Source organism: Etheostoma spectabile, chromosome 17 (genome assembly GCF_008692095.1).
Source record: "Etheostoma spectabile isolate EspeVRDwgs_2016 chromosome 17, UIUC_Espe_1.0, whole genome shotgun sequence".
NCBI classification, from domain to species: Eukaryota; Metazoa; Chordata; class Actinopteri; order Perciformes; family Percidae; genus Etheostoma; species Etheostoma spectabile.
The window spans coordinates 3,909,874-3,926,826 of record NC_045749.1 but is presented as its reverse complement, the minus strand read 5'-3'; the positions used below and the strand labels follow the sequence as shown (position 1 = coordinate 3,926,826).

At 40.0% G+C, this 16,953-nt stretch overlaps 1 protein-coding gene across 1 annotated transcript in view; it reads right to left on the bottom strand.

Moving 5' to 3' along the window:
• The window catches only part of LOC116705469 (contactin-associated protein-like 4), a 66,091-nt gene that overhangs the window by 44,293 nt on the left and 4,845 nt on the right, over window positions 1–16,953 (bottom strand). The window contains exon 2 of the mRNA XM_032541672.1: window positions 5,917–6,027. Within this exon, the coding sequence (XP_032397563.1) occupies window positions 5,917–6,027 (111 nt within the window). The remainder of the gene's footprint in view (window positions 1–5,916; window positions 6,028–16,953) is intronic.

Genomic DNA, 16,953 nt, shown 5'->3' with positions numbered 1-16,953 from the left:
GTGTGTGTGTGTGTGTGTGTGTGTGTGTGTGTGTGTGTGTTTGTTGAGTCATAACAAAGTGACAGCAAGAACACCATATGGACTGATTTTCTAAGCGCAATGTCAAATACACAAACACACACACACACACACACACACAAACATATATGTATATATACATATATATCTATATATGTATATATATCTATATATGTATATATATATATAAGTGCTTTGAGTGTCTTCTTTCAGGTCTTTTTCAATAGTTTATGAAAACTCATTTATTTTGTATTTTACTTCATTGTTGTTGGTTGTGTTGTTCTTGGTATCTTGGCATTTTGTAACCCTGTTAGAAAAGTGCTATAAAAAATAAAATAGATTTTTATCATTATGTCGTAGTGCATTCTCTAGACCCTTACCTGGGGGTGATCAGCATTCTTCATTCATTCCTGTACATGGCCTATTTTACAATTGGCTTTCCTTGATTCCAACCTTGTGGTCCACTGGTTGTTAACCATTTCTAATTGAACACCTAACCCCAACCATCTGATCTTTAGGGCATCTCTGGGACATCTCTGGGATCGCACAGCACCCCCACCCCTCCTCCACGCAGCTGCTAGTAGCCCAGAAGAACACGGATGATTAAAAAAACATGATGGACTCTCGATGTTCTGCACGCGAAAGTCGCATGATGACACAATCTTCTGAACGTAGCGATACTGAGAAATACAGAGAAATGCTTAAATGCAACAAGCGTTTATTTATATCAAAAAGTTACACACTGAAGCATCAACCCAAAAAAACGTCTTATGAAGACATGAGTTAGGGACAAAATGTTTCCCACTTTCCAGAAATGGTCCTCACAAAGAGTACATGAAAAGTCCAACTTAAAACACTTTTGTATGATTATGATACCAATCAGTCATGACAAGCCATTACTTACCCTTACATTAGAGGAGCTGAAACTTTCTTCATATTTGAAAAATATGTCTGCTCACTTGTGGGTGACTTTGAAGACAAATCTCTAATTAATAATGACAACCACAGACCATATCAGTGTCATCCCTTTGTCTCCACAGCTCCTTCTGTGCTACAGTTCCTTGTAAAGAAAGTTATGAGAAAAAGGAACATTTTGAGTCTGGGCGTTATGCAAATTGAGCCACTTGCTATCAGTAGAGTTAGAGACTTGGGATCAGTAGAGTTAGAGGTTGTGCAAAAAACCCTTTAGAGAAAATTAAAGGAAAATCATTTTTTGCTCGCTTACACTTTTAAATCTTCTCCTAAGAAGTATCAAAATTTCCTTTTTTTCCCTTTTTTTCCTTTTCCATTAGAAGAATCAGACTCACACTGGCTTTGCTTTTCCAGATAAGGATGACTCACTATAGTAATCAATTACAAAGTTTTACCCAAGTATCTGTCTGCCCGGCATAAAATTAAATGTGATGAAATAACCTTTGTAAATTTTGAACAGACAGATGCTGGTATGAGATGTCTTGGATATTGTGTCTGGATATCATCTGTTGCAGAAGAGGCACAAAAGAGCCATGCTGCAACACGCTTTACCACAAGCAAAAGATTTCCTTTGAATAACACTCTTTAAACTCTTTTCAGTAAGCGCTTGAAAAATATCATTTTGAAAGCAGTTGTTAATCGGTAATGATTTGATCGATCAAGTATATATTCATAGACAATAAGAACAACATGTACAACAGTAAGCTTGATAGTATTTGTTTACTTCGTAGACACTTGTAATGCACAGGTTGTGGCACTTTTTATTGGTACAAATGACTCATTCTTTGCTTTCACTGCTTTGTGTAGTTTCATCTAATTTATGTCCCTTTGAAAAGCCTGCAATTTTCTCAGAACAACAAGATTTAATATTTTTGAGTGCCATTTAATAAATAACAAAGTGCTGGAGCCGAGGCAGCAATTTTGATGAATGGTGTTTTAATTCAATTTAAAGGCTATATGATCACAACTGTTATGCAATTACAGAAGTTCTCACATTATTCTGATGGTGCAGTCTATGTGTCACTTCAAGCCCATTCCCTCTCAGTGTCCCAGGATGAGATCTGTTTATTTCACATACTTACTAATAAAAAGATTAGAATACTACACAAAGGGGTTTCCAGTTACACTTTATTGAGTGATGCAGTAAAAACAGCCTTCCTTTTAAACAAATCTATTGCAATGGGGAAAAGATGTATGTTGTATTTTACAAGCTTTCAATAAGCTAGGATTGATCAAGTAGAACTTTGCATTCTTTACCACGTTTGTTAATGGGCTAGTCCACAGGTTAAAGCGCCCATATTATGCTTATTTTCAGGTTCACAATTGTATTTTTAGGTTGCACCAGAATAGATTTACATGTTTCATTTTCAAACAACACCATATTTTTGTTGTACTGCACATTGTGTGTGCAGGTAAGATCACATCAGCCAGATAACTCTTTGTCATAACTTAGGCAAGTACAGTACTTTACAGTACAGAACTAGCTGGGAGACTTCTTCTAAATGAGATGGACTTGTGGAATACCTGCAGAACAGGAACATGGAAGTAGTTCTTTTGGAGATTATGGTGAACTAGTGTGTTGTAGCAGTGTTTTGCCATTTCGAGCGAGCTAGCATGTGCTACAGTTAGCCACCTCATCTCGGCTAGTTATGTAGAAAGCTCACCCGGAGACTGAAGGCAGAGGACATTCAGAAAACCCGTATCTCACTCAGAACAGCATGGATTTTTTTTTTCTAAGTTTCTATTCGTTTGGGAGCCCCAGAGAAACAAAATAACACCCTGAATCCCAGAAAAAGTGTTTTTTTTTTTCATAACATGGGCGAGTTTTTGGAGGAAGCAGAACATGCTCAGTGTTTCTCTTAAACAGGACTGTGTGTTTCCTCCAAAAGGTTCCACTCATTTTACTGGTAAATTAACTCTGAATGAGGCCGCTCCTTAGAGAATGACTTTGGAGGATGAGGAGGGTTAGCAACAGCTGGAGGAGGCGAGAACAACCAGGGGGTGTTAATTCATCCTGCGATTTCTACAGAGAACAGCTGGGAGTCTGGAATTATATCAGTTTTCATTTTTCACTTCAATGCATTTTGTTAGCGTATGTTGCTGCATTCAAAACTGAATTAGATTTATTGATCAGTTTCATTTAGTTCTTTACTCTGATTCAATTCAAATCTCTGGCAGAGAATCAATGAGGCACTGTAACCTGTGAGGTGTTATTGTTAGCAGAAAATCATTGAAAAGGAATTACAAGAGCTAATGAGCTAAACCTATGATGCAGAAACTGAAAACTCTGTGGTTGCTCTCAAAGCTCATCACGTATCAGAGGAGTTGGTGTGGTTTTGACTGACTTTAAATATCATATGCACATTTAAAATATGCATATTTTATTATCTGTAGCACACTTAGGTTGCAAAACTGATGCATTTTTAAGAGACTGTGTGTACACAATGGCATCTATTTATGAATCATTACTGTTTTACTAACTGCCTGGTTTAAGTTCAAATAGTCTCGCATTGCCAGATGATTATTAGCATTTCTTTTAACCAATCCCAATCATCTTGGGCGGTGCTAAGCACTGAACGGCGCAGCGGTGCATATGCAAAATAGCCTCGGTAAGGAACTTGTTTTGGTGGAACATGTACGTTCAAAAGTTGTTTTAGTCGTGCAACAGAATACTCAGATTGGACAGATAGTCTCGCTAGCTGTCTGGATTTACCCTGCAGAGATCTGAGGAGCAGTTAACCATAGTCATAAATCAAACAGAGTTTAAAATGCCAATACAAAGGAAGTGGAAGGTGAAGACCTGAACAGTCCCCGAAGTGCAACGGCGTGGACATAGACTAACGTTTAAATGATACAGGGAGATGATAAAATATGTGTTTTCATTTTCCAGCATCTTTAATTTTTTTTGTTTGTGCAACATAAAAAAAGTCACTCTTTCAGTTTCCGTCTTGTGTCATCACTTGTGTCTCTTTGCTTCCCTCTTTTTCTTCCGGGCAGATAAACTAACTTATGTTTTGCCATTCAGAAGCATCTGATCTTCCTTGAGAAGCATCAGATGCTTGTTAACGCAGATCAAACGCAGAACAGACAGAGCAGGGTGACTGAAGTGAAGAAACGCAGCATGTGTGTTTGCTCACAGCTTTTGCCATCAAACACACCAAGGAAACAGCAACCCGCAGGCTGTGCTTCCTGCAGTCTCCCAGGGGGAGAAAATCATTCAGATCCTCGAAGACAAAGACATCATAGCACTTCTGTTGGATTTGCGTCTCTGGAGTGTGTGTCAACCAACATTTTTCTAAAAGAAAACGTCAAAACAGAGGTGTTTTCTGAAAGCCCTTGTATCAGCACTTTTTCTTTTGACTTTTGTGTCAATTCCTCTGGTGACTAAAGCCAACCTTTAGCAAAGTGTATGATTTACACCTGCAACACATGAACCTGAAAACCGAGCAGAAAGGAGGCAATGACCACTGTTCTGTGTTGGGCTTCATCTGTCTGTCTGTCCATCATGCACTTAATGAGGCGTCCGTCAGTTTGTGTGAATCCAACTGAGCCTTGTCTTTGATGGTGTGTGCTGTGTGTCCTGCAGTGGAGGGAATCATTAGGTGAGCAGTGCTGCTGTAACACATCCGAACAGAAACAGAGGGGAGCTTCCTTTCACAGCTTATTTTATCTGCCCAACCGTCAATGTTTCTACACACTGACGGTAAAAAATAAATGAAAAAAGACTGAGAAGAAAAGAGGACAAGATTGCAGCGATAATTTATTGATGATAAACTGCTAAATTTTACATGTGAATATGGGGAGTATAGCTGAGGGAGAGCTGGAACAGTTGAAAGATCACACTGTGGCCGAGCGGACATGTCACAGGCCTGAGGGAACGACCGGTGTTTCTTATGAACAGTAACTTCAAATATTATAATGGCCTACTAATCCTTAATTTACCTTCATCTAGAAAAACTTCAACTTCAGTGGTCAATATTCTATTAAAACCAAATTAGCACCGAGATGTGTTTTATGCATGTGCACAACTTCAGTCTGCACCAGTGAAGTGTGTAACTATATTCCATAAATATGAAGGTGAAGTTGGAAAAGACAATCTGTAAGTTATGCAAAAGTAAAATATGAACACACAAGCCCATCTTTTTGAGGGGGGAAATGACTCCACAACAAACACAGAAACGCAACACTGCTATTCATTTGGATTGTTGCCTGCTAAAGGCTAACCACCTGTACCGGACACGTCCGGCAGACACATGGGAGCTCTCATCCAGGAAATATTGTTTGTTCGTATATTTTTGTTTTAAAATGCCTGGAAAATAATGAAGCCCATAGAGAAGTGGAGTGGACTGCTGTTGTTAGCCTGCAAGCCTCGCTAACTCATGAAGTTTGTGTTTACAATACTACCCTCTCTATTTCTTGTACCTTTCCGCTTTTGGCCAAACCAAGCGAGTAGACTTCCCCTGGTAGATTTTGGTCTGACTCTAAACCAAACAAATTGATCAACATTTCTCAGTCCAACATAATGAAGAGAGCCCTCCACCATATGCTAACCACTAGGGGTGTGAATATTCACTGGTCTCATGATTTAATTTGATTATTATCATGTCAATTCAAATCAATATCCCGATGCATCTCCTCCCCAATATGGGCGCCCCAAAATTCCTTTGATTGTATCTTCTCTTTAAAAAGACATTTCCTGAATGTAGTGGAGACTATATACAAAAGACAACAGACAACTGGAAAATCAACAAGCAACATCAATAGGCTATGATGGATTGTGGTCTGTCACTGCATCAATGCAGTGTCGTCCAGGTCCGCATCACGGTGAATGTTGCACTGATTCATTTCAATGCCCCAACACGTATTTATTAACCAAAAAACATTAGCCACACACGATGATGGTTTGCAATAGTTACCCTTACTGACCTTCTCTCCGGTTCAGTTTAGCAAAGCCCGGTCCATGGCTGCCCGACAACTGTGAGGAGCTTCTGAAGGACGATGGCAGTAGATGGGACACCAGCGGACTGTGACACACCTCTGTGAAACACAGGACAGAAGGAACAGACGGTTTAATATTGTGACAGAATATACAGGAAACAAGAAACCGCTGACCACTGACCGCTCTGGTCCTTCCTTGAAACCTCAGTGGTCTCACAATTAGAATGCCAAGTGAATCTCTAAGATTTATGGAGCCTCATCACCATTTCTTAGGCCTGATATCAGCCTTGTGTAAACTTTTGACTATAATGAGACCCTGCTAGATAAACAATGAAATAATAGATAATTGTGTCCAAACTGCCTGACAGAGCAGACACTTTAATTATACATTTTTATACCATGTAGAGATTTTAAATATTGTTAACGCTGCGTGTAAGAAAACACACATTTACTTTATTTTTGACTAACTTACAGACACGAGTGCATCCACTTTAACCCTTGCACCTGGCAGTACATGAACACACACAACACATTCAGTTTTGTGTTTCATTCTGTATGTATTCATTTTAAATTAAATTAAAGGAAAAATGTTATGGTCAGCTCATACTTGCCGTTTAATTTCATTCATGAGCATTGATGTTTGATCTAGTTATTTAAATGAGTGGAATTTTTCTTACAATACACGGCACTGCAAACTTCTGGTGGAGCCTTCAGCCTCTGTTGATGGATGTTTCCTCTATCGCTGAGAGGCAAATATCTCCGAGAACAGAGATATCTCCTGGAGAGATTATATTAATGAAGGATCTTGAGCTGTCGTTACTTTTTTTAGTCAAGATTTAATTAGACTTGGCCTCACTGCTTTGATATTGGATTCCTGCCTGTTAAGAGAACTTACACAGAAGGTTTGACTTTGGTCTCTCTTTCATGGGACTTTGCCATTAACTGGCTTTGGGTCATTGTTGTGTTGCTTGCACGATGCTAAATGATCTCTCACAATACCTCAGCCATGCACGTAAACATTAGGATGATCATGAGTCTAAACTTTATTCATTCAGAAATGTATGAAGGATTTAAAGTGTCTCATACCAATCTCTCATTTGTTGTTTAACTAAGAAATACTTGCTGGTTGAGGTGTCTATCTTTACTTTTAATGATATCAAACAAAGACAAATGTTCTCCCGTCATCCTATAATAGTTATAAATCGATTCTAGAGTAGTCTACTTCCTTGTTCGGTGCTGCCATTAATAAACTGCAGAGGAGAATAAAGCATCTATCTTCACAAAAATCATCTGAGTGTTTGATGGTAATTTATTTGTGCTTTAGAACGTAATCAATGTGAAACAATAGTAAAATAAGATTTACTAGGTCTACTGTCTAATGTGATACAATGACAAATTCAAGAACAAAACATCTGGGTTTGTGGTTAAACCTTTCAGTGCTCGGTTTTCATTTTGGGACTTTTGAGTGAATAAAGGACTATTTTTCCAGTCTTATTTCTTCATTGTAGCTGTCTGTGAAGTAGTGTTAAAATCTCGTCTCGATGTCAGAAACCCAATCTCGTGTCTCGTCTCATCTCGTGAGCTGGGTGTCCCCTCACACTCCTTTTTGCTGGCATTTGAGAGTGTGCACAGCATGGACAACCCTAATGACTTTGACACTGTGAAAAGTAAAGAAGTGAATCATAAGCAAAAGTAGCCCCGGGGCATGCCAAGTGTAAAAATAAAATGAAACTTGTTGTAATAACACAAGTGGGGCTGGGTACCAAATTCAATACTTTTTAGGCACCAACCCAATTGTCTCCTTAGTATCGAAAAATGCCCCGTCATTCAATGCCCAATATTAATACCTAAGAAGTAAATCTCTTAACCGTCAGTGAGCCAATAAGCATCCAGCCTGCTTCTACCAAGATCTAATAATGTTTGTGATTGGCTGTTTAGCTTTACACATTGTAGAGACACACAGGGGAAACTCTATGTTACGCAGTACTAGGAGCTGAAAAATTGAATAAAAAGATTTGTGCCGTAATGTTGTAATTCCTTTTCTTTTACAAAATTGGTATTGAAAAATCATTTAGGAACTGGTATCGAAGTCACGGTATTGGTATCGGCACCAATACCGAACACTTTTGACATATACACCATATTTCTTAGCCTCTAAACATTCAGGTTTTTATTCATCTCCCATTCTTTGGCTTTTGAATTGTATAGTTGCCTTTGATTTTATGTCAAATGAGCTGTTGTAGACACTGATGCAAGATTGCATTCAGTAGGGGCCGAATGAACTGGGAACATAACAGAAGTACGATCTCTTCATGTAAATATGACCAAAGTTCAATATTCTCACATCGCTTATTTAGGTAAAGAATGTGAGATCTTGAAAATGTTTGAACATACAGTATATTTTTTGAAATTCACACAATTTGTTCCTGTAAACATAAAACACCAAAGAACCAACATTTGTTTTCTCATGAACCGCGAATAAAGAAACATTAATTATACTGCAAAAAGAGATGAGATGTTGATGGCAGCAGAGCCAGTGTTGGTCAGTGAATGGAGCATACTGCAGAGCCCCAGGCCTAATGGACACCCCTTTGTACTGAAGAATATATATGTCATTTTTTGGATAATTAATCAATGTCTTTGTAAGTCTCAGGTTTATATAAGTGAGGCAGAAACTGAAATGTTAAATCCAGACAGCTAGCTAGACTATCTGTCCAATCTGAATTGTCTGTTGCATGACTAAAACAACCTCTGAACGTACACATGTTCTACCAAAACAAGTTCCTTCATAAAGACTATTTTGCAGAGGCACCGTCATCGAGTTTGTTGCACATCACCGCCCGAGTGGATTGGGATTGTTTTAAAGAAATGCCAAAAGAAACTAGAGCACATTTTTCTCCCATCCCAAAATGTTGTGTGGACTGGCCAGACTCTCCTCCGAAGAGCTGTGGAGGAAGGTCTGGCAATGCCATATTGTTTCTCTTACTTGAGATATTTTGAAGTATAACCTAACATTCATATTTACAGTCAGAAGATGGATTTCAGAGGCAGCTACAGAAGTGTTTGCTTCATAGCCCCTGGCCTAAACAGAGATATTGGGAATCATTAGTCTGTCCCACCTTGTCAGTTCTCACATTTAATGCTATGTGGGTTTGAGAGCACTAGAACCTCTCAGGGCTCATAGTACCCTGCACTTCCAGGACACGTGTTTAATCATTTTTTATTTAGCAGATTGAGCTTCACCTGGTATCTTCACGTCCACCTCTCTCTCCATCCATAGTGTGCACTTTACCACATTGCTGAAATAGCACAGTACCTGCAACATTTATGATTAAGTCAAGCTGATGAGCATCTTTCTCCACTTCAATAACAGCAATCAGGAGATTTACAGGTTCACAGCTTTTTAAGGCTCCTGGACACTTGTCATTCAGTGTTGCTCTGTGTGCAACGCTCACAATGATGTTGCCATTAAGCCGTGCATCTCTGAGCACAGTAATCACATTAAGGCCCTCAAACATGAACCATTATCTTCCAAATAAATGATATTTTTGCTAACCTTACCCGTACAACCTTAATCCACAGTTTCCAAAAAGACAAGGATGCTTTTCCTTCCATTTAATACATAATACATTAATATTTGTTCTAAGAATTTGAATAAGGGACTTTTTCTATTTCAATATTAAACAAGTATAACATAAGTAATGTATGCAGTAATGAAATGCATGCCTTTTCCCTGCCACATGATGCACTCAAAGTTTAAATGTAATATAAAGGTAATATGAGAAAGAGAGCGAGAGAGCAGCATAAATAGTGCATTAAATGTACATCACATTTTACATTGTTGGTATTTAGACGTAATTTTTCATCCAGAGTGACATTCTGAGTGTCTGGAAGCCCTCCTCAGAGAAAGATCCTGGAGAATATACAGATATTGCAGTCATCTACTGTTAGAAATAATAATATTAATAGCCTAATACATATTAAAAGGATATTTAATTAAGATCATGCAATCTGAGTAAGCATTGCCATGTGTGAAAATAAGTGGATTTTTCCTCCCACTCCTTAAAACTAATCACAGGAGAATATGTTGACTTTGTGCTGTGAGTTCATATGTTAAGTTGAATTATTTTTTTTAAATAGAGTGGTAGCAGTGTATCAACTTGAGATGTGAGTACTAATTATTTATTTAAGAAAGGATCAAGTGAACCATCCACCATTTTGACAGAGGATTTTGAGACATCAGTTGGCTGAAGAGGAGGGGAATTTCTTTGACATGGTGTGGTTTGTGGGGCTGTACTACTTTTCTGCTCTGCCCTGACCTGTCTGGCTTTCTCCCAGCATGCCTCTCTTTTTGGAGCAGAGCCTGTCCGTCAAACAGCTAGTGAGCTGTGAGGATCAGCATATCCTCGGCCTGGAGGCTGAAAAACAACGTTTCCAGCCCTCCTTCTGACAGTCATAAACACACCTGGCACACTGGTGTTTTTTGTGACTCTATAGCCTTCTGAAGCTTATCCAGTCAGAAAACGTCAGTCAGTAGCTCAGTATAATGTTTGTGCAAAATATACAGTGCAAGGTGCGGACACACATCACAAACACTTACAGACTGATCCACTGCAGAAGCTCCACATCAAGGACTTTCTGTGAAGTAAAATGTGATCATACAAGTTGTGTATGTCACACTTATAATGTTTAAGTGTTGTTGTTTGGTTGAATCAAGCGTCAGTGTATCCACTTTTTAGGCTGAAAGTGGTGTTGGATAGCATTGTGGGAACCCTAGTCTTGCATTGCCAGACCTTCCTCCACAGTGCTGCGGAGGAGGGTCTGGCTAGTCCACACAGTATTCCGGAATGGGAAAAAAACTCTGCTCTGGTTTCTTTCTTTAAACCAGTTCTTTCACAATGGTATCCTACTCTGAGCAGAAAGGGTTTGTAGTCTCCTCCCTGTATCGTGGAGAATTTCCAGGCTGTGTGGGCTTCATACAGGAAATTGTAAGCAACAGGGAAGTCTTTCCTGTTGGTGCTGCTCTTGTGGTCACTGATGCATGTCCAAAGTGTACTCACTGCCTTGTTACATCTTATTCAGGACAAGGTCATTGAAAAAATCAAGTAGCACAATTTCTGCTCAACCACCTTAGTTTTATAGAGTGCTCGTCAGCAGAACTTTGCTTCCTCTCCTCTTTTGAAGCAGCACTTACATTTAAGCTTTTTGTAAAACCATTTACTTTGTGTTGCTTCAGAAACACCTTTTATCTTGCTGTTTTCTGACATCAACGCATACTTTACAGATTCTTCTACTCTTTTTATTATCAGAAGAGCGGTACTCTGCTGCAGATCCTTTTTACTCTCAACTCGCCAGGTTTAACTTTCATCTCATCTTAAGATAGAAAACTGAAACTCCCACGGCAGCAGTGTTGGAAAGGTTAGGGAATCTCGCTTGTTAAGAGGAAGTTACAGACTTTAAAAGGTCCCATGACATGGTGCTCTTTGGATGCTTTTGTACAGACCTTAGTGGTCCCCTAATACTGTATCTGAAGTCTCTTTTATATAGACCTTAGTGGTCCTCTAATACTGTATCTGAAGTCTCTTTTATATAGACCTAGTGGTCCCTAATACTGTATCTGAAGTCTCTTTTATATAGACCTTAGTGGTCCCCTAAAACTGTATCTGAAGTTTCTTTCCTGAAATTCAGCCTTCGTGCCACTAGAGCCAGTCCCACAATAAGCTTTCCTTAGTGTGTGTCATTTCTGAGTTAGTAGCTTTTGAGGAGGAGGGGGGGGGGCAAGGTGGAGGGTGGGGGTGTGGCCTTGACCAACTGCCACTTTGCTCATTTGAACGCCATGATGTCTCTCTCTTTCTCAAAGGTGGGCCAAATCCGCAGGGCAGGCAAAGCAGAGAAAGGGGAGGTACCTTACTCCTTATGACCTCATAAGGAGCAAGATTCCAGATCGGCCCATCTGAGCTTTTATTTTCTCAAAGGCAGAGCAAGATACCCACAGCTCAGTTTACACCTATCACCATTTCTAGCCACTGGGGGACCATGGGCAGACTGGGGAAACTCATATTAATGTTAAAAAACCTCATAAAGTGAAATGTTCACGCCATGGGACCTTTAATCGCTGACCTGGCAAAAACAATAAAACTGACCTGTGTGTCCTTGAACAAAGCAGTTTAAGATGTTTCCAGTGGAGTGGTTTTGAAATAAAAAGGAACAAAACACTCAAATCATTGAATTGAATGCACTGAAAACGTCTCTCTGCATAAGACAAAACTATCTGACATAAACCATGCAACTCTGCATTGCATCAACAGAATGCAGAACACAATGTTCAAGTGAAAACCACAGTGTGGTGAGCACAGCACCTCTATACCCATTCTGTTGAGGCCACATGGAGTCTGTGCAGTGTTATAGTCTAATGTATTGTAGTGGGTATACTATACTGTATTTTGGCCAGAATCTGCTGGTGTGGGAGGGGGAGGACATATTGTAGTGGGGGGGTCTCGGGTTTTGAGCATCAACTTCGTTTCCTGTATTTAGATACACTTTTATGCACCAATTTATGGTGGAAATACCTTTCATTTAGCCTAAGTGAAGAAAAAAACAATTAAAAATATATCAAAATTATAATGGAAAGTATGTTGTTGTGGGTCATTTGGCATTTTTAAGTGGGTATAAAGAAATCCTGGAGTTTTCTTAGTGGGTATACTGTGCATACCTGCGTGTCACATAGACTACACCACTGAGTCTGTACCATCCAGTAATTGTACAATGCACACAACGTGCACTCATTTAGCCTTTACCGGTACTTCAGTACCTAAATTATACATAAACATCAAAGACAGCAGTGTGGAAGGTCAGCGACACATGGCCGATGCTGCAGTCACACTTCATTATGGCTTTGTGTTACAGGCTCTTGCCCGAGGAAACGCTAAAACACAATCGCCTGTTGATAGGTTCTGCACTGATAATCAACATCTCCTTCTCCTTTGTTACACTATTGATTCCCGAGGCAGTATTTCACAGGTAGAACAGTGTGCAGACTATGCTAATGATCAGCACTTCTGGAGTTGGCAGGCATTCAGTGTCACACACACGGGCTGAACACAGACTTTCTCTGTGAAGGAAAGACTCCTAACCATCACCCTGCTGGCTCTAATTTACACCCAGAGTTGGTCTATTTCAAAGTCCAGGGTCCCCTGCACCAATATGGGAACATTTTCTTAAAAATGTAAATCTGCTTCACTGATATCCAACCAATATAAAGTGTTGTACAACAAGTGACTGTTTGCATTGAAACAGTTTATGATAATATTGCAACCAGCTGTCACTCCCAACTTGTCAAATACTGACGCTGGGTCAGTGGCTCTCAGTGTCAGATGTTGGCACAAAAATCACCCTTTAGTGTCTGTATGGAACGCACCAGGCGTAGCAACAGCTCAACTTCCCTGTAAGATGACGTAGTATTAAGAGCGACAAAGTAAAGAGTAGTATGAAAAGACAGAAAGTCTGCATAAGAAGGCAGGTGGGGCTATTGGACTGGGGTTCGTGTCCCGTTCTTGTCCCGTGTGTCACTGAAAAGTATGTTTTCTGACCCCACCCACAATCTTTTCCTAAACCTGAAAAAAAACTGATGCTAAGAGTCCCAACCAGACCGTCTAAATATGACACTGAAAGAGACCTTTTTCATCAGTAACAAACGCCACAAGCACCGGACGAAACGTTGCCTTTTGATGCGATGGGAGTGAGAATGTGTTAAATATTGATTACAAATGACAAAACTACTATAAGAAAAATCCTGATGTCTTAATAACTGTATAATATCTATGTATCTATCTATATATATACTGTGTATGTATATACAGTGTGTATGTATATATTTACATATATATATATATATATATATATATATATATATATAGAGAGAGAGAGAGAGAGAGTGCAGGCCAAGAGTTTGGACAGACCTTTTCATTCAATGTGGTTCCTTTATTTTCATGACTATTTACATTGTAGATTTTATATATATGTATATATAATGCATTCTTCAGAGTGAAGTTTGTGCTATGGTTTGTTTGAGCTCAGCATACCATTTTGAAAATAAGCAAAGCATTGATTATGCATATTTGACAACCTTTCCCTCTGTGAAGCAGTGAGAAATTGACATGGATGCAATGGAGGGGGCTTTTCTAGAAAAAGGAAGCAACCCAGAATCCAGCAACCCAGAAAGTCAGACTGTGTAACGGAGTGTGGTATGTCATCATTGTTAGATAGATTGACAGATACACTTTTCAATATTGCAATATGAGAGGGGGTCCTTTGATCCTTAATCATCTGAGTGAGTGCATTAGCTTTGACAGATTTTATGATCATTGCAAGCAATCTTCTGGTGTTTTCTCCTAAGTGCACTTAGTTTGCATGATGCAGAGAAGGATGAGAATCACAACAAAAACTATATGAGTTGTGATGAATATATAAATAAACAAAATACATCAATATCATCAGTCTCTTGGAGAGTTTTCTCAACTGTGACCAGTAGATTTTGTCAGTGAAGCTGCAGGTTTGATGGCTGGGGTTTGGATGGTTGTGAGTTCTTGTTTTGAGTTTGACTTTTGTTTACTACTTTCTATCTGGGTTTCTCTGTTGGCCCCACCCTGTTTGTCTCTGCTGTGTTTCTTTTTTTCCCTTTTTTTTCCCTGGTAATCATCCCACCACACCCCATCTTCTCCCGCCGCTCACACCTGCCTCCCATCTACAATCAAGATCAGTATGTCAACCCCGGCTCCACAGACCATCGTCGCTTGAACATAGCTCCAGTCACTCTGGTGAAACTCTTGTGTTTTCCTTGTCCTTGTGTTGTACTTTTTCCCCTGCAGTAATCACCTCCAATTCCGTCTGTCATCTCCGGTCAGCTGGCTTCACCACTCGGACTCCCTCCCATGGCACCCTGCTCCTGCTTGCCTCCGTCTCCGTTCCCAACCAGCCTCTCCTTGCTTCCCCTGCTCTCCAGTTCCAGTGTCTCCCCCTCTGATCCTTGGTCCCAGCTCCCCGAGCTTCCCCAAGTATCCTCACCCTAGAGTTTTTCCACCTTCCCAGTCGCTGCTTCCCTGTCCCCGGCGTTTGCCTCCCCACTTCCCTTTTCTATTTCTTCTATTTTTGGAGCCTTTTGTTTGAGTCAGTTCTGTCACCCAGCGTAACAGCAGGGCTGCTGTTCTGTAACGCACCCTGACCTGAAGTGCCATGAAAAGGAGGTGAATATTTCAAAAATACTGGCGGAACTGCAGGAGTGCTTTTCTCATTCAGTGCCGTCTCTTCAATCTCATTAACTGAGTCATTAAATTGCTCACAAGATACCTCATCTCTGCATCTTAAAGTTTTGGCTTTGACTCAGCTTTGTCCTGGGGTGTTCAATGTCAGCCACAGTCTCTAATACCAATAACATTTTGTTTGCACCCTATTAAACAAGACACTGCATCTTATCCCTCGTGGGCAGCCTGCAGCGTAAGAGGGAACAGATGGCAGCTTACAGTGTAAAGGAATATGGACACAGTATGTAGATGCTTTGTTATATTATGCCCAGGACTCCTCAGAAGTAGATTATGGCATCTACCAAATAATATATATCATGTTGGCTCTGTTAGTCGCAAAATTAGTCTTGCTTTGCCAATCCTACCTCGATAGAGCTATGGAGGAGGGTCTAGCTGGTCCGTACAGCATTCCGTTGTGAGAAAAAAAATGGGCTCTGGTTTGTTGGCATTTCTTTAAACCAATTACAAATGTCATGGGTGGCGCTAAGCGCCAGACAGAGCCACAGTGCCGCAAAAGGAACTTGTTTTGGTGGAACCTGTGTAAGTTCAAAAGTTGTTTTAGTCGTGCAACAGAAAACTCCGATTGGACAGATAGTCTAGCTAGCTGTCTGGATTTACCCTGCAGAGATCTGAGGAGCGGTTAACCATGGTCTTCAGAAATCCCCCAGAGTAATCATTACAAATTTTCCTTTTAATATTTTTCAAAGAATGATACCCCCTAAAGGTCTGATCCTAGAATTGCCCCTGGACTACAGGCCTCAGTTTTATCACTTAGGGACCGTTCTGTATTTGTGGAATGGACCACCAGAGGAAAACAGGGGAGTTTCATGTCTTTTAGTTCTTTGTTGAGGGGAGGGTCATCCAACTTTTGTATTCATGAAAACAGCTACCATGTTGCTCCATGTAGCTCTCAGTCTCAGCCCCCATCGATAGCAGTTGGGCACCTCCCTGTTTAGTCAGCCAGAGATGATTTCCTAAAGTAAATAATTCTTGCCTGCACATTTTAACACAAAACTGCTGTGTTGTCATCTGCTAAAAAAAATAGTTGTATCAATTAGTATAATTTCCGTACTGTTTAGTTAAAAAACCTTGAAAACACCAACATGTGATGACATAGCGGACCAGACGCAAGCTGTTATTTTGAAAAGTTGAAGCTCGCGGACAGCAGGAGGGCATTAGACGGGAGGTCTCCAGGCTGCAGCCATACCCAACTCAAATATCCGTTGAAATTGTGCAAGCAACAGCTTTTTTAAGTCATCATGGAGAAGGAAGGAGTGGTAGCATGCAAGCTCCCAAAGTGATGCTCGTCTGAGAAATGGAGTTTTGGATAACGTTCAGCTTTGGCAGCTTTACCTAATTTACAATGACCGAGGAAGCCTATTGACGAGTCCATAGCAACCAGTTCACGTGTTGAATTTCTTATTACCTAGTTTGCTTTGCCAAATGGTGTCAATGTTTTATTGTTTTATTTCATGTGAATACTAATTTACTAGAGGAGTAACTTAGTATTTAAAATAATGCAGTAATGCAGGTGTTATGGTTTGATGTCATGTCTAGTTGTAGTTCCTGTCTTGTGTAGTCCCGTGAGTGTCTGTTCTGTTTCTTGCTTTATTTTGACAGTCTGGATTTTCTGTTTTCGTCCGTTACCCTCTGTATTTAGTCTTTGTGGTCCCCTTGTCTGTAGTCAGATCGTTGTAGTGTTTTGTGTGTCAGGTCTCATTTGTGG